The sequence below is a fragment of the Tachypleus tridentatus genome, chromosome 10 (genome assembly GCF_004210375.1).
Source record: "Tachypleus tridentatus isolate NWPU-2018 chromosome 10, ASM421037v1, whole genome shotgun sequence".
Taxonomy (NCBI): Eukaryota; Metazoa; Arthropoda; class Merostomata; order Xiphosura; family Limulidae; genus Tachypleus; species Tachypleus tridentatus.
The window spans coordinates 7365536-7389377 of NC_134834.1; the positions used below are offsets into that span (position 1 = coordinate 7365536).

Consider the following 23842-nt stretch of genomic DNA (forward strand, 5'->3'; position numbering starts at 1 on the left):
TACCCGGAATAAACTTGTTAACAATTTGTCTCATATTTTGCGTTTCTTTTTTTGAAGAGTATATTTATGTTTATTATTCCTTTATTTAGAACACGAATTCGTCGCACGCATTATTTCACTCCTTAGGTTTCAGTTTTGGTTGATATGAAGAGTAGTTGTTTACAATGTAGTATATTTCTTCTTTAGGCATTTTTTCCCATCAACCAATGCGATTTGAGCTTGCTATTCTACCTTATAATTATAACGTCTGAATATTAACCTTGAGAAAATTAAAACCTCAAAATCAATAGGAAGTCCAAATCTCGTTTCCAGAGCCCGGTTGTCGATACCTATACTGAGGAGGGTGTAAATGACTGATCATAGAGCCTTGCACCTAATAACAACAAAGAAAATCCTCACAGTTGTTCCATCAAGCACGTTTGGCTGCGCGTGCGGTTTCCCACTCATGTGAAATCTTTCTCACTTTCGTGAAATGCAAGCGTTCTGCACGCTGGTTGGATGTTTTATTATAAGAATCATATTTGGTGATAACTACAAACTGTTTTTAGGTAGTGGCTATCTCAGGAGTGGGATTCACACACCATTAAATATACGTAATTTATCACAAGTTAGAACAATACAGGTGTTAATGAATCCAATAATACAGTTCAGATCCTTTGATAAACAGTTCTTATGATATTATATGAAGCAACACAATTTTTTTAGTTTTTATAATATATAGATATAGTTCTTATAACACAATATACAATAATGTAAAACCTATTCAGTATATTGCAATATACTGAAATACGTTTCTTATGACATTGTATACAACAATATACCACAACATACGACAATACAATTCTTTTTGATATGACAACAGTCCAACTTATGGCATTGCATATAACAATATACCACAACATACAGCAATGCAATTCTTATTGATATGATAACAGTCCAACTTATGACATTGCATACAACAATATACCACAACATACAGCAATACAATTCTTATTGATATGACAACAATCCAACTTATGACATTGTATATAACAATATACCACAACATACAACAATACAATTCTTATTGACATTACAACAATCCAACTTATGACTTTGTATATAACAATATACCACAACATACAACAATACAATTCTTATTGATATGACAACAATCCAACTTATGACCTTGTATATAACAATAAACCACAACATACAACAATACAATTATTATTGATATGACAACAATCCAACTTATGACATTGTATATAACAATAAACCACAACATACAACAATACAATTATTATTGATATGACAACAATCCAACTTTTGACATTGTATATAACAATAAACCACAACATACAACAATACAATTCTTATTGACATGACAACAATCCAACTTATGACATTGTATATAACAATATACCACAACATACAACAATACAATTCTTATTGACATTACAACAATCCAACTTATGACTTTGTATATAACAATATACCACAACATACAACAATACAATTATTATTGACATGACAACAATCCAACTTATGACATTGTATATAACAATATACCACAATATACAACAATACAATTCTTATTGATATGACAACAATCCAACTTATGACATTGTATATAACAATATACCACAATATACAACAATACAATTCTTATTGACATGACAACAATCCAACTTATGACATTGTATATAACCCTATACCACAATATACAACAATACAATTCTTATTGATATGACAACAATCCAACTTATGACTTTGTATATAACAATATACCACAACATACAACAATACAATTCTTATTGATATGACAACAGTCCAACTTATACGGTGTTGATTGTTCTTTTCCAGGTCAAGTTCCTGGGCTCAAAGACGTTATTAAAGGGATTTACCCGTATGATGTGAAGCGTAAACCATTAAAGGCAACATGGGAGACGAGAGATACCGTTGTTGTGTAAGTAGTGTAAGACGAGAGATACCGTTGTTCTGTAAGACGAGAGATACAGTTGTTCTGTAAGACGAGAGATACAGTTGTTCTGTAAGACGAGAGATACTGTTGTTCTGTAAGTAGTGTGAAACGAGAGACAACGTTGTTCTGTAAGTAGTGTAAGACTAGAGATACTGTTCTTGTGTTAGACAAGAGATACTGTTGTTGTGTAAGTAGTGTAAGAGTAGAAATACTGTTGTTGTTTAAGTAGTGTAAAACTAAAGATACTGTTGTTGTGAAAGTAGTGTAAGACTAGAGATACTGTTGTTGTGTAAGTGGTATAAGAATAGAGATAATGTTGTTGTGTAAGTAGTGTAAGACTAGAGATACCGTTGTTGTGTAAGTAGTGTAAGAATAGAAATACGGTTGTTGTTTAAGTAGTGTAAAACTAGAGATACTCTTGTTGTGTAAGTAGTGTGTGACTAGAGATACTGTTGTTGTGTGAGTAGTATAAGAATAGAGATAATGTTGTTGTGTAAGTAGTGTAATACTAGAGATACCGTTGTTGTGTAACTAGTGTAAGACTAGAGATAGTGTTGTTGTGTATGTAGTGTAAAACTAGAGATACTGTTGTTGTGTAAGTAGTGTGAGACTAGAGATACCGTTCTTGTGTAAGTAGTGTAAAACTAGAGATACTTTTGTTGTGTAAGTAGTGTAAAACTAGAGATACTGTTGTTGTGTAAGTAGTGTAAGACGAGAGAAACCGTTGTTGTGTAAGTAGTGTAAGACTAGAGATACTGTTGTTGTGTAAGTATTGTAAGACTAGAGATACTGTTGTTGTGTGAGTGGTGTAAGACTAGAGATACTGTTGTTGTGTGAGTAGTGTAAGACTAGAGATACTGTTGTTGTGTGAGTATTGTAAGACTAGAGATAGTGTTGTTGTGTAAGTAGTGTAAGTATAGAGATACTGTTGTTGTGTAAGCTGTGTAAGACTAGACATACCATTGTTGTGTAAGTAGTGTAAGACGAGAGAAACCGTTGTTGTTTGAGTAGTGTAAGACTAGAGATACTCTTGTTGTGTGAGTGGTGTAAGACTAGAGATACTGCAGTTGTGTAAGTAGTGTAAGACTAGAGATACTGTTGTTGTGTAAGACGAGAGATACTGTTGTTGTGTAAGCAGTGTAAGACTAGAGATACTTTTGTTGTGTAAGTAGTGTAAGACTAGAGATACCGTTGTCGTGTGAGTAGTGTAGGACTAGAAATAATGTTGTTGTGTAAGTAATGTAAGACTAGAGATACTGTTGTTGTGTAAGTAGTGTAAGAATAGAGATACCGTTATTTTGTAAAACGACAGATACTGTTGTTGTGTATGTAGTGTAAGACTAGAGATAATGTTATTGTGTAAGTAGTGTAAGACTAGAAATACCGTTGTTGTGTAAGTAATGTAAGACTAGAGATACTGTTGTTGTGTAAGTAGTGTAAGAATAGAGATAATGTTGTTTTGTAAGTAGTGTAAGACTAGAAATACCGTTGTTGTGTAAGTAGTGTAAGACTAGAGATTCTGTTGTTGTGTAAGTAGTGTAAGACTAGAGACATCGTTCTTGTGTAAGAGTGGAGATAATGTTGTTTGTAAGTAGTGTAAGACTAGAAATACCGTTGTTGTGTAAGTAGTGTAAGACTAGAGATTCTGTTGTTGTGTAAGTAGTGTAAGACTAGAGACATCGTTCTTGTGTAAGAGTGGAGATACCGTTGTTGTGTAAGTAGTGTAAGACTAGAGTTACCGTTGTTGTGTGAGTAGTGTAAGACTAGAGATACTGTTGTTGTGTAAGTAGTGTAAGACTAGAGATACTGTTGTTGTGTAAGTAGTGTAAGGCTAGAGATACCGTTGTTGTGTAAGTAGCGTAAGACTAGAGATAATGTTGTTGTGTAAGTAGTGTAACTCTAGAGATACTGTTGTTGTGTAAGTAGTGTAAGATTAGAGATACCGTTGTTGTGTGAGTAGTGTAAGACTAGAGATACCGTTGTTGTGTAAGTAGTGTAAGACTAGAGATACTGTTGTTGTGTAAGTATTGTAAGACTAGAGATACTGTTGTTGTGTGAGTGGTGTAAGAATAGAGATATTGTTGTTGTGTATGTAGTGTAAGACGAGAGAAACCGTTGTTGTGTAAGTAGTGTAAGACTAGAGATACTGTTGTTGTGTAAGTATTGTAAGACTAGAGATACTGTTGTTGTGTGAGTGGTGTAAGAATAGAGATATTGTTGTTGTGTATGTAGTGTAAGACGAGAGAAACCGTTGTTGTGTAAGTACTGTAAGACTAGAGATACTGTTGTTGTGTAAGCTGTGTGAGACTAGAGATACTGTTGTAAGACGAGACATGCTGTTGTTGTGTAATTAGAGTTTAAAAGTAGCTTTTGAGTAACTGTCTGAAAGAACAGTTTGAAAGTCAATCAGTATTTCACAAACCCACAATTAGACATGATTATTTAGGTTTATAACACGGGGTTAAAGGTTACGTAAGTTGAAACAAACATGTCTTGATTCACTTTATTTTACAAAACATCTGCAAAGTTCACTCACGCCACCTGGATATCTCTACTTTAAACATCATCGAAGAATTAAAATACACGTAAAATCTGTCATCCGTAATATTTCTCTACTTCCTTCTGGAAAGTCGATAAACAAGGACTTTCATGTATCGGGTCATATCTTAAGTCACGCTCGAAGTTAGGTTTAGAAATAGAGAAATGATTTCAAACACTTTTAATGTTATTTAATCAATAATGTTATATTATTATTAATTACTTCCTGACAACGATTCACAAGCTTCTGAATGTCACTTCTGTAACATTCTTGTGGTTTGGAGGAAAAGAACGTAGAGAGGGTAGTTTTGACATCTTCATGTGTTACAAGCTGTTTACCATCAGGATAGTTCTGTAAACTTCACAATAGATGATAATAAGATGGGACAAAGTCTGCAGAATAATGAAGATGTGAAAGTTTTTCCCAGTCTAGATCTTCAATCTTTACAAATGTGATTCTTGTTGTATGGGACCGTGTATCATCCTGGTGTAACGTAACGCCTTTATGATTGATCAAAGCAGGCATTTTTTCTTTCAGCGCAACATTCAAACGCTCTAACTGTTGACAATAGAAGTCTGATGTAAAAGTTATATTGAGTGACAGCAACTCAAAGTGGATCACACCAACAATATTCTAACAAATGCTTAACAAGACTTTCCTAGGGTGGAGGTCCATTTTGGGTTGTGCTTTAGCCAGTTTACCCACACTGAGCTATTGTCTGCGGAACTTAACATTGTTATAATATATCCACTTTTAACATGTCCGAAAAAGGTGAGTTGCGTTCACTAGAGTGCAGAGAAGTGCAAATGTCCACTCTTTCCCTAAGGTTGGCTTCTGTCAGATCATGAAGGAACCATTTTCCAACTTTTTAAACCACCTTCCACATTTTCTTTCATAGACAGACTCCGAACCATAAACACCTTGAATGTTTCGTGTAGTTTCTACTGCACTATTACCTTTTTTAAACTCATAAAACATTATATGTCTAATGTGCTCCTCAGACACATCCATCTTCATAAGGGTGTATTTGATTAATGATCTGAAAAAGTGGAGTTGAGTTAGTTTATCTGAACATTTTTATACACGTTCTACTACACATTTTAGCCAATAACACCTTCTAAAAGGACAGAAATGATGATGCACTTTCTGTATTAAATTTTCGGACATTACTTATGGGATGACCTGATACATATAAGTACTGTTTTATGTTGACCTTATCAATGTTCATTTTAAACTACTAATTTCATATTATAAATTTCGTTATTTGACTTTATTGGAATAATAGCATTGTGATGGGGTTCTTGTCTTTTCTTACACGAGGTGTTTTGTCCCATTTACAGATAGAACTAAAACGACTCTACGGACAAGGTGGGGGAGGGCCTATTACGGTCAGTTTTTATAGGCCCCTCCCTTTTTCGTCATACGTGATTGCTGTCCAACAAGAATGAATTAAGAAAAAAAATCTGAAAATATAAAACTAAAACACAAAATATTAGGACTAGAATTCCATCACTTGAAGTCACGTGTGAGGTTAAGAAAAATTCTTCATTTATTAGCGTCTTTGATCTGAACAAACAGAATCCTTGTCACGTGAGAAAAGACGTATCGCCATATTTTGTGGATAGATGGCGCTCATACAAAACACTTCTCAGTTTCTAGATTTTCATAAATACTTCCTTAAATGAAATAACTCCTAACACATATGTTCAAGACATCGTGTATTAGTGTAGATTACTTGATTTTGACGTAAACACTTATGATTGTGTTGAAACCACCTGTTTAGGACTATTGTAAACCAATGAAAGATGAAGAGATTTATTATATGTACTTGTTCAAATGTAGGTGTATCTACTCGGGTGTCGGAGTTTTGTTGCTGGCGGGAACTCTTTTCGACGTGATCAAAAGAAAAATTTATACCAAAGCTGGAACAACTGAAACGAAAGGTGGCGCTGTTGACCTTCCTACCGTAACCGGAAACACTTCCGAGGAAAGAGAGGAAGCGTCTGTGAAAGTGAATGAAACAGGAAGAGACGTGACTGTCGTTAATGGAGGGTTAGTTGTAGATAAACGCTCAACAGGTAACAGTTAAAGGTTTATTTTACTTTCTTTGACATTTCTGTACTCACATGACATCAGCTCTAGCAAAAGAAAATTGTTGAAATTTCCAAAACTGTATTTTAGCTGTAAATTAATAAGAATTTCAAAACCACATTCTTAATGATAACTTGTCAGGCTTTCGAAACCGTATTTTTAAATCGTGAGTGGGTGGATCAGATAAAGTTGAAAAACTCTGTCTTATAAAAATTTCGCGAGTTTCTTTACGTGTTATAGACAATTCGCGAGATTCACTAGGCTTCAGTGAGTTTAAATGTCTGCGAGATAACATTAAAACAACGAATTATTTAGTCCACAGCTGCCGGATAATCGGTCTAGTTTGTTTCATTTTAACACGCTAATGTAGACCTCACGCTGTGGAACAAAACTTGACTTTCGATACCTGTGGTGGACACACAGCACAGATAACCTGTTGTGTAGCTTTGTGCTTAACAACAATCAAACAACACAACTTCGAACTTCGCGTAGTGTGAGGGACTGTTATCTCGATGACTATAGTTCGCGTTCTTTCGCTGCAAAATAACTTTCTACATTTCGGAGCCGTGGGTGAGTTATAAATGTAACAGTAAAATATCGCTATTTGATTATAGTATCGAAACTCAAACTTAGAGTTGGTTAAAACAGTTCTTATGAAACTTTACAGTACTATCAGAAACCAACAAAGAATTGTTTTAAATACACTTATAAAATATCTGGACTTTTGATTATGTCAACATGTGTCATTTTTAGTTCTTCTGCACGTGTTTCCAAACATTTACTAAATCTATTTCATCATGTATGTTAATTTTGTGTAACTTACCAGAATATCATGAATAGAAACGTTTCTCTTTCTCAATATATACGACCTGATTTAACTTAATGGTTAACCTGCGTAGTGAGTGTCCAAGGTTCGATGCTAGTGACTATAATTCTGGTTGAATTTTCAAACAATCAATCCCATTATCTGGTTAAAAGTTCGGTTAAGAATTTTAAACTTTAAAATAGTAAGTTTACTGTCCTTAATAAAGAACAGTTTTTTACACGTTTACTGTCCATAAAAAACAACAGTTTTTTACACGTTTACTGTCCATAAAAAACAACAGGTTTTTACATGTTTACTGTCCTTAAAAAACAACAGGTTTTTACACGTTTACTGTCCTAAAAATAAAACGTTTGAGAAGTTTACTGTCCTTAAGAACAAAACATTTTCAGAAGTTTACTGTCCTTAAGAACAAAACATTTTCAGAAGTTTACTGTCGTTAACAACAGAAGTTTTTTAAAAGTTTACTGCCATTAACAATAACAGTAAACTAACAAAAGTAACACCATAAAGAACCTAGTTAACTGACAAAAGTAAAACCATACACAACCTAGTAAAGTAACAAAAATAACATAATACATAACCTAGTAAACTGATAAAATCAACACAGTACATAATCTAGTAAACTGATAAAATCAACACAGTACATAACCTAGTAAACTGATAAAAATAACACCATACACAACCTAGTAAACTGATAAAATCAACACAGTACATAATCTAGTAAAGTGATAAAAATAACACCATACACAACCTAGTAAACTGATAAAATCAACACAGTACATAATCTAGTAAACTGATAAAATCAACACAGTACACAACCTAGTAAACTGATAAAATCAACACAGTACACAACCTAGTAAACTGATAAAATCAACACAGTACATAATCTTGTAAATTGACAAATATAACACAACACACAACCTAGTAAACTGATAAAAATAACACCATACACAACCTAGTAAACTGACAATATTCTGCGACTGTTTGTTAGCGTGTAACTTGCAAAAAATTTCAACTTTGACCGCCAGAAAATTTTGCGAGGTCTTGAAGTCACACTAAAAGAGTTTTATGACCTCCTGTTTTATGTATTTTATAAAGTTTATAAGTTTCACGGACATTTCAACCAATCACTTAGATAAAAGAATAAATCTTCGCTAGTTGAAATAAGAAGTTAAATGAAGAGAGTTGTTATTACTAAGGTGCGTCGCCGGGTTCGATTCACTACGGTAGTCACAGCCCGATACGTCTTTGCTACAAGAAAACACAAGCTCTGAGTTCTAATTTAGAAGACTGATGAAGTGCGTTGTGGGAGTATGTCTGTAAGAATAACAAATAAAGTTTTTTATTTCTTGATTGTTCTGTGTCACCAGCGTCTTCTACAAATAATAGTGGTATTATAACGCAAGATTTGATATCCGCGTTTCACACAGCACTTACCGCCCTGTCGAGTGACTTTGTACTTAAAAACAAACAATGTGTCAACCTCAAGTGATTTGCCTTTAATACAATATTTTGACTTCGGGAATTTTCCTTTTGTCTTTGGGAAAATCATACTATCTATTACACAATATATTTAAGGTGTCGCTAACTACCGTATGGATAACATTTACCAAAAAGTATGTTTGGGTTTTTACTTTTGTTAGGATGAAATGACGGAGGAGAAAACTAAACGTTTTTGTATTTCCCTAATCTTAAGAAGTCCCATAATTTAGAGTATGTTTATAGCGGTATTTGGGAAAATGAAATATTTAAAAACTGTTTTATGTTTAAATTTCACTCAGTTAGAACGTTTTCCTACAGACAGAGTTTTCTCTTGAGGCGAAAAGTACGGTTGTAAAAAGAATAAAGATATTTGTTACTATATTTGTTCAACTCAGGTTTCTCTATGATTTTGTTTGATCAGTACACTCTCCAGGTGGCGCTACCTACCAAGAGGAGACTTCATCAAGAAAAACAATTGCTTGTTTGTTTATTTTGGATTTCGCGCAAAGCTACTCAAGGGATATCTGCGCTAGCAGTCCCTAATTTAGCAGAGGGAAGGCAGCTAGTCATCACCACCCACCGCCAACTCTTGGACTACTCTTTTACCAACGAATAGTGGGATTGATCGTCACACATTATAACGACCGAAAGCCTGAAAGGGTGAGGACGATTGGTGCGATCGGGATTCGAACTCGCGACCCTCATAACACAAGTTGAACGTCTCAACCCACCTGGCTATGATGTGCCAGAGGAACAATTACCTGAACATCCTTAACGAGGATATCTCGCTGAGAAAAAGTTTGTTAATCACATAATAATTAAGGAACGTCTGGTGCAGGGAAAGGAAACGTCATTAAAAGAATGTCTTGTGTTGAGAAAAGATTACATAGAGAATAACTATCTTAACATAACATATAACGGTTTTTATATCACAGGTGCTATCTTAACATCACATATAACGGATTTTATATCACAGGTGCTATCTTAACATCACATATAACGGATTTTATATCGTAGCTGCTGTCTTAACATCACATATAACGGATTTTATATCGTAGCTGCTGTCTTAACATCACATATAACGGTTTTTATATCACAGGTGCTGTCTTAACATCACATATAACGGTTTTTATATCACAGGTGCTGTCTTAACATCACATATAACGGATTTTATATCACAGGTGCCATCTTAACATCACATACAACGGTTTTTATATCGTAGGTGCTATCTTAACATCACATATAACGGTTTTTATATCGTAGGTGCTATCTTAACATCACATATAACGGTTTTTATATCGTAGGTGCTATCTTAACATTACATATAACGCATTTTATACCACAGGTGCTATTTTAACATCACATATAACGGTTTTTATATCACAGGTGCTGTCTTAACATCACATATAACGGTTTTTATATCACAGGTGCTGTCTTAACATCACATATAACGGTTTTTATATCGTAGGTGCTACCTTAACATCACATATAACGGTTTTTATATCACAGGTGTCATCGGGAAGTTTCTCCTCTGTTTCTCACTTTATACTAATGGTCAGAAGATTTTGGACACTACATCTACCAAAGGCCAACTGGAATGTGTACATGGCATCAGGTTTATAACAATGTCATGGATCATCCTCGGACACACTTACTACTTTGCAATTACCGTAGTAGGTGAGTCTGAAACGAGAAACGCTATACATTGTTTTGTGGAAAGCTTTCCTGTTTTCTCTGATATCATCCTGCTCTGCTAAATATTTAAACTGTAACATCAACTTTAGCCTAACATTTATCAAGATTATAAGGGAAAATAAAGAAATATTTTCCAGAAAAGCAATAAAAAACATTGAAAAACACGTTCATACTTAAACAGACATTTTAAACAGAAAATTATGACGTTGTTTTAACTGTCAAGAAATTACTTTGGATATCATATAGTTGTTTAAGATAAATTATATCACCTTCACTCACGTTTAAAATTCTTTTTTGTTCGTTTCCAGATAACGTTATCGATATGTTAGAAGACGCAGATAACTTCGCCTTTCAGGCCATATCTAAAGGATCATTTGGTGTAGATACGTATTTCCTTCTGAGGTAAAACCTTCTGTGATGTACTCCACACATTGTATTGTATTTGGTATATGAACATCCAGTTTAACATGTTACTGGCACTCTTTATTTAAGTCCTGTGTTTTTTCGCTTTGTTCGTCCAAGATATATCTAGTTTAAAAATCTGTTTGTAGACCAAGAAACGTTATGCGTTTCACCTGTTGATGTCTGTTAAGTTCACAGACTTACAACTCTGGATTCGGGTTCCTTACGAAAACAGAGAGTAAATATAATATTTCGTTCTGATAAACATTTACACCATTCAACTTACACGGTTGGTTTCACAATTATTATAATAATACACCTGCTTTAACAGTTATTATAATAATACACCTGCTTTAACAGTTATTATTATAATACAACTGCTTTAACAGTTATTACTTTAATACACCAGTTTTCAAGGTTATTACTATAATACACCTGTTGTGACAGTTATTATTATAATACACATGTTTTGACAATTATTACTTTAATAAAACTGTTTTAACAGTTATTACTATAATACACCAGTTTTGACAGTTATTACTATAATACACCAGTTTTGACAGTTATTACTTTAATAAAACTGTTTTAACAGTTATTACTATAATACACCAGTTTTGACAGTTATTATTATGATACACCAGTTTTGACAATTATTATTACACTACACCTGTTTTAACTATTATTATTACACTATACCTATTTTAACAGTTATTATTACACTACATCTGTTTTAACAGTTATTATTTCACTAAACCTGTTTTAGCCTGTTTAGCAGTAATTATTACACTACAGCTATTTTAGCCTGTTTTAACAGTTATTATTACACTGCACCTGTTTTACAGTTATTATTACACTACACCTGTTTTACAGTTATTATTACACTACACCTATTTCAACAGTTATTATTACATTACATCTATTTTAAGTTATTATTACACTACAACTGTTTTAACAGTTATTATTACACTACACCTGTTTTAACAGTTATTATTACACTGCACCTGTTTTACAGTTATTATTACACTACACCTATTTCAACAGTTATTATTACATTACATCTATTTTAAGTTATTATTACACTACAACTGTTTTAACAGTTATTATTACACTACACCTGTTTTAAGTTATTATTACACTAAACCTGTTTTAACAGTTATTATTACACTACATCTATTTTAAGTTATTATTACACTACAACTGTTTTAACAGTTATTATTACACTACACCTATTTCAACAGTTATTATTACATTACATCTATTTTAAGTTATTATTACACTACAACTGTTTTAACAGTTATTATTACACTACACCTATTTCAACAGTTATTATTACATTACATTACATCTATTTTAAGTTATTATTACACTGCACCTGTTTTACAGTTATTATTACACTACACCTATTTCAACAGTTATTATTACATTACATCTATTTTAAGTTATTATTACACTACACCTGTTTTAAGTTATTATTACACTAAACCTGTTTTAACAGTTATTATTACACTACATCTATTTTAAGTTATTATTACACTACAACTGTTTTAACAGTTATTATTACACTACACCTATTTCAACAGTTATTATTACATTACATCTATTTTAAGTTATTATTACACTACAACTGTTTTAACAGTTATTATTACACTACACCTATTTCAACAGTTATTATTACATTACATTACATCTATTTTAAGTTATTATTACACTGCACCTGTTTTACAGTTATTATTACACTACACCTATTTCAACAGTTATTATTACATTACATCTATTTTAAGTTATTATTACACTACAACTGTTTTAACAGTTATTATTACACTACACCTGTTTTAAGTTATTATTACACTAAACCTGTTTTAACAGTTATTATTACACTACATCTATTTTAAGTTATTATTACACTACAACTGTTTTAACAGTTATTATTACACTACACCTATTTCAACAGTTATTATTACATTACATCTATTTTAAGTTATTATTACACTACAACTGTTTTAACAGTTATTATTACACTACACCTATTTCAACAGTTATTATTACATTACATTACATCTATTTTAAGTTATTATTACACTGCACCTGTTTTACAGTTATTATTACACTACACCTATTTCAACAGTTATTATTACATTACATCTATTTTAAGTTATTATTACACTACAACTGTTTTAACAGTTATTATTACACTACACCTATTTCAACAGTTATTATTACACTGCACCTGTTTTACAGTTATTATTACACTACACCTATTTCAACAGTTATTATTACATTACATCTATTTTAAGTTATTATTACACTACACCTATTTCAACAGTTATTATTATATTACACTTGTTTTAACAGTTATTATTACACTACATCTGTTTTAACAGTTATTATTTCACTAAACCTGTTTTAGCCTGTTTAGCAGTAATTATTACACTACAGCTATTTTAGCCTGTTTTAACAGTAATTATTACACTACACCTATTTTAACCTGTTTTAAGTTATTATTACACTGCACCTGTTTTACAGTTATTATTACACTACACCTGTTTTAACAGTTATTATTACATTACATCTATTTTAAGTTATTATTACACTACAACTGTTTTAACAGTTATTATTACACTACACCTGTTTTAACAGTTATTATTACACTACACCTGTTTTAACAGTTATTATTACACTACACCTGTTTTAACAGTTATTATTACACATTTTTTTAAGTTATTATTACACTACACCTGTTTTAACAGTTATTATTACACTAAACCTGTTTTAACAGTTATTACACCTGTTTTAACAGTTATTACACTTTGTTTTATTACACTACAGTTATTATTACACTACAACTGTTTTAACAGTTATTATTACACTACACCTGTTTTAACAGTTATTATTACACTACATTTGTTTTAAGTTATTATTACACTACAACTGTTTTAACAGTTATTATTACACTACACCTGTTTTAACAGTTATTATTACACTACACTTGTTCTAATAGTTATTATTACACTACACTTGTTTTAACAGTTATTATTACACTACACTTGTTTTAACAGTTATTATTACACTACACCTGTTTTAACAGTTATTATTACACTACACCTGTTTTAACAGTTATTATTACACTACACCTGTTTTAACAGTTATTATTACACTAAACCTGTTTTAACAGTTATTATTACACTACATTTGTTTTAAGTTATTATTACACTACAACTGTTTTAACAGTTATTATTACACTACACCTGTTTTAACAGTTATTATTACACTACATTTGTTTTAAGTTATTATTACACTACACTTGTTCTAACAGTTATTATTACACTACACCTGTTTTAACAGTTATTATTACACTACATTTGTTTTAAGTTATTATTACACTACACCTGTTTTAACAGTTATTATTACACTACACCTGTTTTAACAGTTATTATTACACTACACTTGTTTTAACAGTTATTATTACACTACACTTGTTCTAACAGTTATTATTACACTACACTTGTTTTAACAGTTATTATTACACTACACTTGTTCTAACAGTTATTATTACACTACACTTGTTCTAACAGTTATTATTACACTACATTTTAACAGTTATTATTACACTACACCTATTTTAAGTTATTATTACACTACACCTGTTTTAACAGTTATTATTACACTACACCTGTTTTAACATTTATTATTACACTACACCTGTTTTAAGTTATTATTGCAGTACACCTATTTTAACAATTATTACACTACACTTGTTTTAAGTTATTATTACACTACACCCGTTTTAACAGTTATTATTACACTACACTACATTTTAACAGTTATTATTACACTACACTTGTTTTAACAGGTATTATTACACTACACCTGTTTTAACAGTTATTATTACACTAAACCTGTTTTAACAGTTATTATTACACTGCACGTGTTTTAACAGGTATTATTACACTACACTTGTTTTAACAGGTTTATCATAATCATTTACTCGATTTGGTGATTATTTGTGTTTTGTGCAAAAAGTAATGATTACGTCACACGTGTTTCTACCTAGTGGGCTTCTTCTGAGTTATCTCTTCTTCAAGCAGTCTCCACGACCTAGAGGCGTTTACGGATGGATCTATTTCTATGTCCACCGGTTTTGGAGGTAAGGGACTTGGCGTGTTTTGTTTTTTTTCAGATATGTAAATAAATATTCCACGTATTTTAGGAAAATAGCTTGCATTAGTAAATTACATTTATTCGTCTGTTTCTCGAAAACTAAAATCACTCAGTTGTGTAACTGAAACAATCAGCCAATGAAAACTGTTCACGAGAGTATTTGAAATTGATAACGGATGGTATTCTGATATTAAATTAGTAAAATCTTTATCTAGCGATAATATGACCATATCTATGTTGAAGCTAATCAGATAAAGTTTACACACTGATGTAAGACCGCAATACATTTACTTTAAATAACGAGAAAAGTGGCCTTATTACACACTAATGTAATGTCTCAATAAATCTCTTATATATGTTATATAAACGCCATTAAAATAGTCAGAATGACTTCATTTATTTTCTAAAGTTTTTGTAAATGGACACATAGAATAACTTTAACTTCACCTGATCAACTAAACTTAAAGAGACCAGTTGTTTTCTGTAATCGAATAATTTGTTTTATTTCATTATTTCAGGTTAACTCCTGTTTACATGATAATTATAGGTTACGAAGCAAGTCTGTGGCGCCACCTAGGGTCAGGACCATTCTGGCCTTACGAAAATGGTGTTACTGGGAAGAATTGCAGAGATTCGTGGTGGTTTAATATTCTATACATTAACAACTTTAAAAGGGAGAAAGAAATGGCGAGTAATGTTTATTAATGAAGGGAATAATGAATATTTTTCCTGCACTTGGTGACAGATAATTAGCAGTTATTGTTGAGTTGTGAAACTAAATCTAACTTGAATCTAAGCCTAATTTGTGTTCTTTACCTAAAACTAACTTGAATCTAAGCCTAATTTGTGTTCTTTACCATATTTTGCACAATATATTTCTAGAGAGAACTTATATGTAGGGCTCAGTTTCAAGGACTTTGTTTATCAAACCAATTACTCGTTCTGTGATAAGCCTATTGAACAGTTCTGATATCTTATGTGTTATTTGTTTTTCACAGTGCCTTAGCTGGAGCTGGTACCTAGCGAATGACATGCAGTTTTACGTCATCAGTCCACTTTTCTTACTGCCTTTGTTAAAGTAAGCTGAGTCGTAATGCTCAAACTTTCTTAAATGATTTTATGTTTGGTTTATATAGAACGCAGAAGAGTAATTGAAGTGTGTCCGTTGGAGGTATCGCAAACCTGTTTTTAACGCTATAAACCCTAAGAATTCCATGAATTACAGAGAACGTACTTTTAACAACTGTGAAACACTAAAAAACTACAGAGAAGAAATATTTACATCCGTGAAACAGTTTCAAGAAAAGAAAAAAAAACATTTCAACCCTATAATCGTCACGAAGTTTTGACCAGCTAACGTTTTGTATTTCTAAAATTATGTTTCAGGGTCGTATAATGTTTACCTTCTGTCTTCGTTTAGTACACTTCTGATCTTCTGTTTCCTTGAAGTATAATTTTTACCTTCTGTCTTTATATGGTATAATTTTTAACTTCTACGTTTATATGGTATAATTTTTAACTTCTGTCTTTATACGGTATAATTTTAACTTCTGTCTGTATACGGTATAATTTTTAACTTCTGTCTTTATATGGTACAATTTTTAACTTCTGTCTTTATACGGTATAATTTTAACTTCTGTCTGTATACGGTATAATTTTTAACTTCTGTCTTTATATGGTACAATTTTTAACTTCTGTCTTTATACGGTATAATTTTTAACTTCTCCATCAGGTGGCGACGAATAGGTTTGGGTGTGATATTTTTCACCATTCTTGGATCCCTTACCGCTATAGGGGTGTTGAGCACGAAGCACGAGTTTTATGCTGTTGACCAAAGTGTTCAGGGACGGGGTGTGTTTATGGGGGCACCTAGTGAGGAAAATGAGTGAGTAGATATGATTGGTTAAACCTTTGAACTATTTATATAGTAAATTTATCTACATCGAGAAAATATTCTTTGAAAAGTAAGATAATTTGAAAACTCTGAGTAGCGAAAACTAGCACAGGGCAAATTTAGTAGTGAACAGTGAGATCACAGATTCAATATTTTCATATTGTTTATTCACTAAAAGTTTACCTTTAGGTATATCTGATTTGATACAACCCGAACTAATCGTAATGGGGCCTGGCATGGCCTAGCGCGTTAAGGCGTGCGCTTCGTAATTTGAGGGTCGCGGGTTCGCGCCAAACATGCTCGCCCTCCCAGCCGTGGGGGCGTATAATGTGACGGTCAATCCCACTTTTCGTTGGTAAAAGAGTAGCCCAAGAGTTGGCGGTGGGTGGTGATATTAGCTGCCTTCCCTCTAGTCTTACACTGCTAAATTAGGGACGGCTAGCACAGATAGCCCTCGAGTAGCTTTGTGCGAAATTCCAAAACAAACAAACTAATCGTAATAAAAGTGAACATACAGATAATAGTATTAAAAACGTAGTTTACCAATCATCTTCAAGGATTTGAATCAGTAATTGAAATGTATTGTCTTAATATGTAGGGTGTGGGTGTTTTTCTTATAGAAAAGCCATATCGGGCTATCTGCTGAGTCCACCGAGGGGAATCGAACCCGTAATTTTACCGTCGTAACTCTGCAGACATACCGCTGTACCAGTGGGGAACAGTAAGTGGGTAGTTTTATAAAAATAAATCTTCAATGGGACAGTTAGTAAAGGTGAATTTAAATGGATACTTTTGCATCAGAATTTCTTACATTTCTTTGTTTTCTCTTATAAAGATATACCTCATTGTTAATTATGTCACGTTCACCAGCTTGTATTTGTAGAATGAACTTATGACAGAGCTGCTACGGCCACCACTCCTACGTTCGAAATTCTGACCGGTCAGTAGCACCGCTGTCACGTACAAATTGAGTAGTTGACTCTAACTCTTATAATGCAACCAAGCTTGAACTGCGCTCAAGGAATAATACTTTGTGTTATTGCAGAGACACTAATCTGGTTTCCTTTCTGTTGAGTAACCTAACAACAGAAAACACTTAAAACATAAATTGTTTCATTGTTAGCTCAGATATTGTCGAGAGTTTGCTGTTAAAGATAAAACATATCCAGTTTTCAAACGTTTGTAGGAATAAACTCCGATTTTCATTCTAGAAAAGAAACTGTGTTTGACGTCCTATATACGAAGCCTTGGTGTAGAATCGGCCCCTACCTGGTAGGAATCCTTGTGGGATATGCTTTGCATCTCACAGGACAAAAGAAGAGCTTCATAAATAAGGTACTTTACGCTCTCTTCCTTGTTTCAAGTTCGTTTAAACAGGCGTCAATAAACAATTATTGTGTGTTCTAGTTAACCAAGAACCAAATCCAGAACCACAGCAATCGATATTCTGGATGTTTGTCTTATTTTTGGTAATTATTTTAGGTTATTAATGTCCAAGTGCTAACGTAATCTCTGCTGAAAATACAGGAGAAAAATATTAAAAATTAGTAGAGTTTTAGAGATAAGCAGTTTAGTTCCAAAGACATTTAAGTCCAGTAAACACTTTTTGTTAACCCTAACACACCATTACTCAGAAGATATGTTTTTGCTAACCCTAAACATTACCCACTACATAAGTTTTTGTTAACCTTAAAATACTACCAAGTACAGATATTTTTGTTAAACCTAAGACATTATTCATCACATACGTTTTTGTTAACCCTAAAATATAACTCAATATACATTTTATACTCACTAAAACATAACTTCGGTAACTCTTTTTGCTAGTTTGTTTATATCCCGGATAATTTTACAACAAGAAAGTGACTGTTTTGTTATTGCAGTGGCTTGTACTCATGGGGTGGTTAGTGGCTACTGGAATCTGCATGGGCGTCGTATACGGTCTCTACAAAGCTAACCCTAACTTGCCAGTAAGTTCTTTCTATAATACGGTGTCTCGGACAGTGTGGGCCATTGGTGTTGGTTGGTTAGTGTACGCCTGCGTTACTGGACATGGTGGTAAGTTGATAAGCAGCGTTTTGTTTCTTAATCATATAGTGCCATCTATTGGCTTTTACTTATGATAGAAAAAACGTCCAAAAATAAATTATTTATTATGAGAAATATTTGAAAATATTTGTTTGTTTGATTGTTTTTCAATTTCCCGCAAAGCTACACGAGAGATATATATGTGATGGCCGTCCCTAATGTGTAAGACTACATGTTTGGTGTGACGGGGATTCGAACTAGCGACCATCACATCGCGAGTCAAGCGCCCCCTAACCACGTTGCCATCTCTGAAAATGTGTTAGATCTTTATATTTCTTCTACGTCACGACTTTAAAACGTACATAAGGACATTAAGTTAAAAAAGGTTTGATTTAGAAATTCTTTATCGTATTAATAACAATGTTTTGTACAAAAGATATTGTGGTCTTTAAACATCAGTGTACGAGTATTTATTTAACATTAAAGGTATAAACCCAAACTCTACTTATTCTCGTAATTAATATAACTAACTCCTGTAATTATCAATGCTAGCCAATACTCATCTGGGATGCCAGCAACTCGTAAGGATAACTGTACAGCGTGACTATGAGCGATTTGCAGCCTCTGTTAAATTCTTTTTTGTCTTGTCTGAAGATAAAAACCTACCAAACACTCTGTTGACAGCGAACCCACGTGTCACGTATTCATCAAAGTTTTGCTCCACAACACATAATGAAGGCCTGGCATGGCCAAGCGCGTAAGGCGTGCGACTCATAATCCGAGGGTCGCGGGTTCGCGCCCGCGTCGCGCCAAACATGCTCGCCCTCCCAGCCGTGGGGGCGTTATACTGTGACGGTCAATCCCACTATTCGTTGGTAAAAGAGTAGCCCAAGAGTTGGCGGTGGGTGGTGATGACTATCTGCCTTCCCTATAGTCTTACATTGCTAAATTAGGGACGGCTCGGTGCAGTGGGCTAACAACCTACTCACTTAAATACTTGTTGAAGAATCCGCAAGCGATTGCGGCCCTATGTTCATAGATGGAATCTAATGGTGATAACTAACTAACTAACTAACACATAGTAAAGTTACCTGGTAATTTTTTTTCTGTACATTCGAATGGCAAAAAAACAAGTTCTCCGTGACTGGAAACGGACCCCTATTCCAAATCTAGATGTACGTAGGATAAACATTTGGAGAAATTAGAGGTTCCACATCGCTTAATAAAAATTTTCTTCCACTACCATACATATAAGCAAGAGATTTATTACTATATGATTATAGGCAACTCGCGCTCCCTTTATATATATCTCTACTATCATACTATCCATTTATCATACTATCATAAATATTCTTATATAACGAATTGTTACTTCCATATTCCTCTTCCAGTTTATCCATCTTTAATGTATTATTTTTCTGGTTTTTATCTGACACTCTAAGTCCATTATCATCTTCTTGTTTGTATGAATATTAAATCCTTATGGAATATATCTATCATTTCTCCAGGTTTCATCAATACCCTGTTATCCTGGAGATTATGGATTCCGTTAAGCCGTTTAACCTACTCTGCTTACTTAATACACCCAATGATTCAGTTCTGGTATTACTTCAGCAATGAAACCAAGATACATGCTTCACACACGGTTATGGTGAGTTGGGAGAAGTTAACACTGACAACACAGTCTGCAGAGTATTACTAATTAGGAAACCCTCACTTTAATTTCATATATTAAGCATAGTCTGTAGTGTGTTACTAGTTAGGAAGTCCCTCACTTTAATTTCATATATTAAACATAGTATGTAGTGTGTTACTAGTTAGGAAGTCCCTCACTTTAATTTCATATATTAAGCATAGTCTGTAGTGTGTTACCAGTTAAGAAGTCCCTCACTTTAATTTCATATATTAAACATAGTCTGTAGTGTGTTACTAGTTAGGAAGTCCCTCACTTTAATTTCATATATTAAACATAGTCTGTAGTGTGTTACCAGTTAGGAAGTCCCTCACTTTAATTTCATATATTAAACATAGTGTGTAGTGTGTTAATATTAAGGAAGTCCCTCACTTTAATTTCATATATTAAACATAGTCTGTAGTGTGTTACTAGTTAGGATGCCCCCCAGCTTAAAGACAAATATTAAACATAGTTTGCAGTGTGTTACTATTTCGGAAGTCCCTCACTTTAATTTCATATATTAAACATAGTCTGTAGTGTGTTACTAGTTAGGAATTTCCTCACTTTAATTTCATATATCAAACATAGTCTGTAGTGTGTTACTAGTTAGAAATTTCCTCACTTTAATTTCATATATTAAACATAGTCTGTAATGTGTTACTAGTTAGGAATTTCCTCACTTTAATTTCATATATTAAACATAGTCTGTAATGTGTTACTAGTTAGGAATTCCCTCACTTTAATTTCATATATTAAACATAGTCTGTGGTGTGTTACTAGTTAGGAATTTCCTCACTTTAATTTCATATATCAAACATAGTCTGTAGTGTGTTACTAGTTAGGAATTTCCTCACTTTAATTTCATATATTAAACATAGTGTGTAGTGTGTTAATATTAAGGAAATCCCTCACTTTAATTTCATATATTAAACATAGTCTGTAGTGTGTTACTAGTTAGGAAGTTCCTCACTTTAATTTCATATATTAAACATAGTGTGTAGTGTGTTACTAGTTAGGAAGTCCCTCACTTTAATTTCATATATTAAACATAGTCTGTAGTGTGTTACTAGTTAAAAAGTCCCTCACTTTAATTTCATATAGTAAACATAGTCTGTAGTGTGTTACTAGTTAGGAAGTCCCTCACTTTAATTTCATATATTAAACATAGTCTGTAGTGTGTTACTAGTTAGGAAGTCCCTCACTTTAATTTCATATATTAAACATAGTCTGTAGTGTGTTATCAGTTAGGAATTTCCTCACTTTAATTTCATATATTAAATATAGTTTGTAGTGTGTTACTAGTTAGGAAATTCCTCACTTTAATTTCATATATTAAACATAGTCTGTAGTGTGTTATCAGTTAGGAATTTCCTCACTTTAATTTCATATATTAAACATAGTCTGTAGTGTATTACTAGTTAGGAAGTTCCTCACTTTAATTTCATATATTAAACATAGGCTGTAGTGTGTTACTAGTTAGGGAGTCCCTCACTTTAATTTCATATATTAAACATAGTCTGTAGTGTGTTATCAGTTAGGAATTTCCTCACTTTAATTTCAAATATTAAATATAGTGTGTAGTGTGTTACCAGTTAGGAAGTCCCTCACTTTAATTTCATATATTAAACATAGTGTGTAGTGTGTTAATATTAAGGAAGTCCCTCACTTTAATTTCATATATTAAACATAGTCTGTAGTGTGTTACTAGTTAGGATGCCCCCCAGCTTAAAGACTAATATTAAACATAGTTTGCAGTGTGTTACTAGTTAGGAAGTCCCTCACTTTAATTTCATATAGTAAACATAGTTTGTAGTGTGTTACTAGTTAGGAAGTCCCTCACTTTAATTTCATATAGTAAACATAGTTTGTAGTGTGTTACTAGTTAGGAAGTCCCTCACTTTAATTTCATATATTAAACATAGTCTGTAGTGTGTTACTAGTTAGAAAGTCCCTCACTTTAATTTCATATATTAAACATAGTCTGTAGTGTGTTACTAGTTAGGAAGTCCCTCACTTTAATTTCATATATTAAACATAGTCTGTAGTGTGTTACTAGTTAGGAAGTCCCTCACTTTAATTTCATATATTAAACATAGTCTGTAGTGTGTTACTAGTTAGGATGTCCCCCACCTTAATGACAAATATTAAACATAGTTTGTAGTGTGTTACTAGTTAGGAAGTCCCTCACTTTAATTTCATATAGTAAACATAGTTTGTAGTGTGTTACTAGTTAGGAAGTCTTTCACTTTAATTTCATATATTAAACATAGTTTGTAGTGTGTTACTAGTTAGGAAGTCCCTCACTTTAATTTCATATAGTAAACATAGTTTGTAGTGTGTTACTAATTAGGAAGTCCCTCACGCTAATTTCATATATTAAACATAGTTTGTAGTGTGTTACTAGTTAGGAAGTCCCTCACTTTAATGACAAATATTAAACACAGTTAGTAGTATGTGACTAGTAAGTATCAATGATATATCCTATGTTACCCACAAGTACGGTTTATAACTAAATGATATATATATTTCCAAACCTCAATGTTATAAACTATGTTAGCCACAACTTGGAGTTTATTACAACATAATAAATATTTCCCTACATTAATGTTATATCTTATGTTACTCACAACTACGGTTTATTACTAAATGATATACAATTCCCTACCTCAATGTTATAAACCATGTTAGTCACAACTTGGAGTTTATTACAATTTAACAAATATTTACCTACCTTAATGTTAGATGCCTCATATTTTCTCGTGCAACAGTTTATTAATTTTGTACCTGAATGAAAAATATAATACGCATTAATCACATGACTCTGATGCCTTACGTCTGAACGTATTTGATGTTGAACATTTAGTCACATGACTCTGATAACTTACGTCTGAACGTATTTGATGTTGAACATTTAGTCACATGACTCTGATAACTTACGTCTGAACGTATTTGATGTTGAACATTTAGTCACATGACTCTGATGCCTTACGTCTGAACGTATTTGATGTTGAACATTTAGTCACATGACTCTGATGCCTTACGTCTGAACGTATTTGATGTTGAACATTTAGTCACATGACTCTGATAAC

General features: G+C 32.7%; 1 protein-coding gene across 3 annotated transcripts in view; it reads left to right on the top strand.

Moving 5' to 3' along the window:
* LOC143228703 (nose resistant to fluoxetine protein 6-like) overlaps window positions 1–23842 on the top strand; it is a 35309-nt gene that overhangs the window by 10729 nt on the left and 738 nt on the right. For 2 of the 3 annotated variants that reach the window (XM_076459981.1, XM_076459983.1), the window contains 11 exons: window positions 1846–1948; window positions 6345–6580; window positions 10411–10578; window positions 10905–10998; window positions 15050–15142; window positions 15675–15843; window positions 16155–16234; window positions 16889–17041; window positions 18262–18385; window positions 18934–19108; window positions 20587–20729. In XM_076459981.1, coding sequence (XP_076316096.1) covers window positions 1846–1948; window positions 6345–6580; window positions 10411–10578; window positions 10905–10998; window positions 15050–15142; window positions 15675–15843; window positions 16155–16234; window positions 16889–17041; window positions 18262–18385; window positions 18934–19108; window positions 20587–20729 — 1538 coding nt within the window. The remainder of the gene's footprint in view (window positions 1–1845; window positions 1949–6344; window positions 6581–10410; window positions 10579–10904; window positions 10999–15049; window positions 15143–15674; window positions 15844–16154; window positions 16235–16888; window positions 17042–18261; window positions 18386–18933; window positions 19109–20586; window positions 20730–23842) is intronic. The other variant, XM_076459982.1, reaches the window with a different exon arrangement.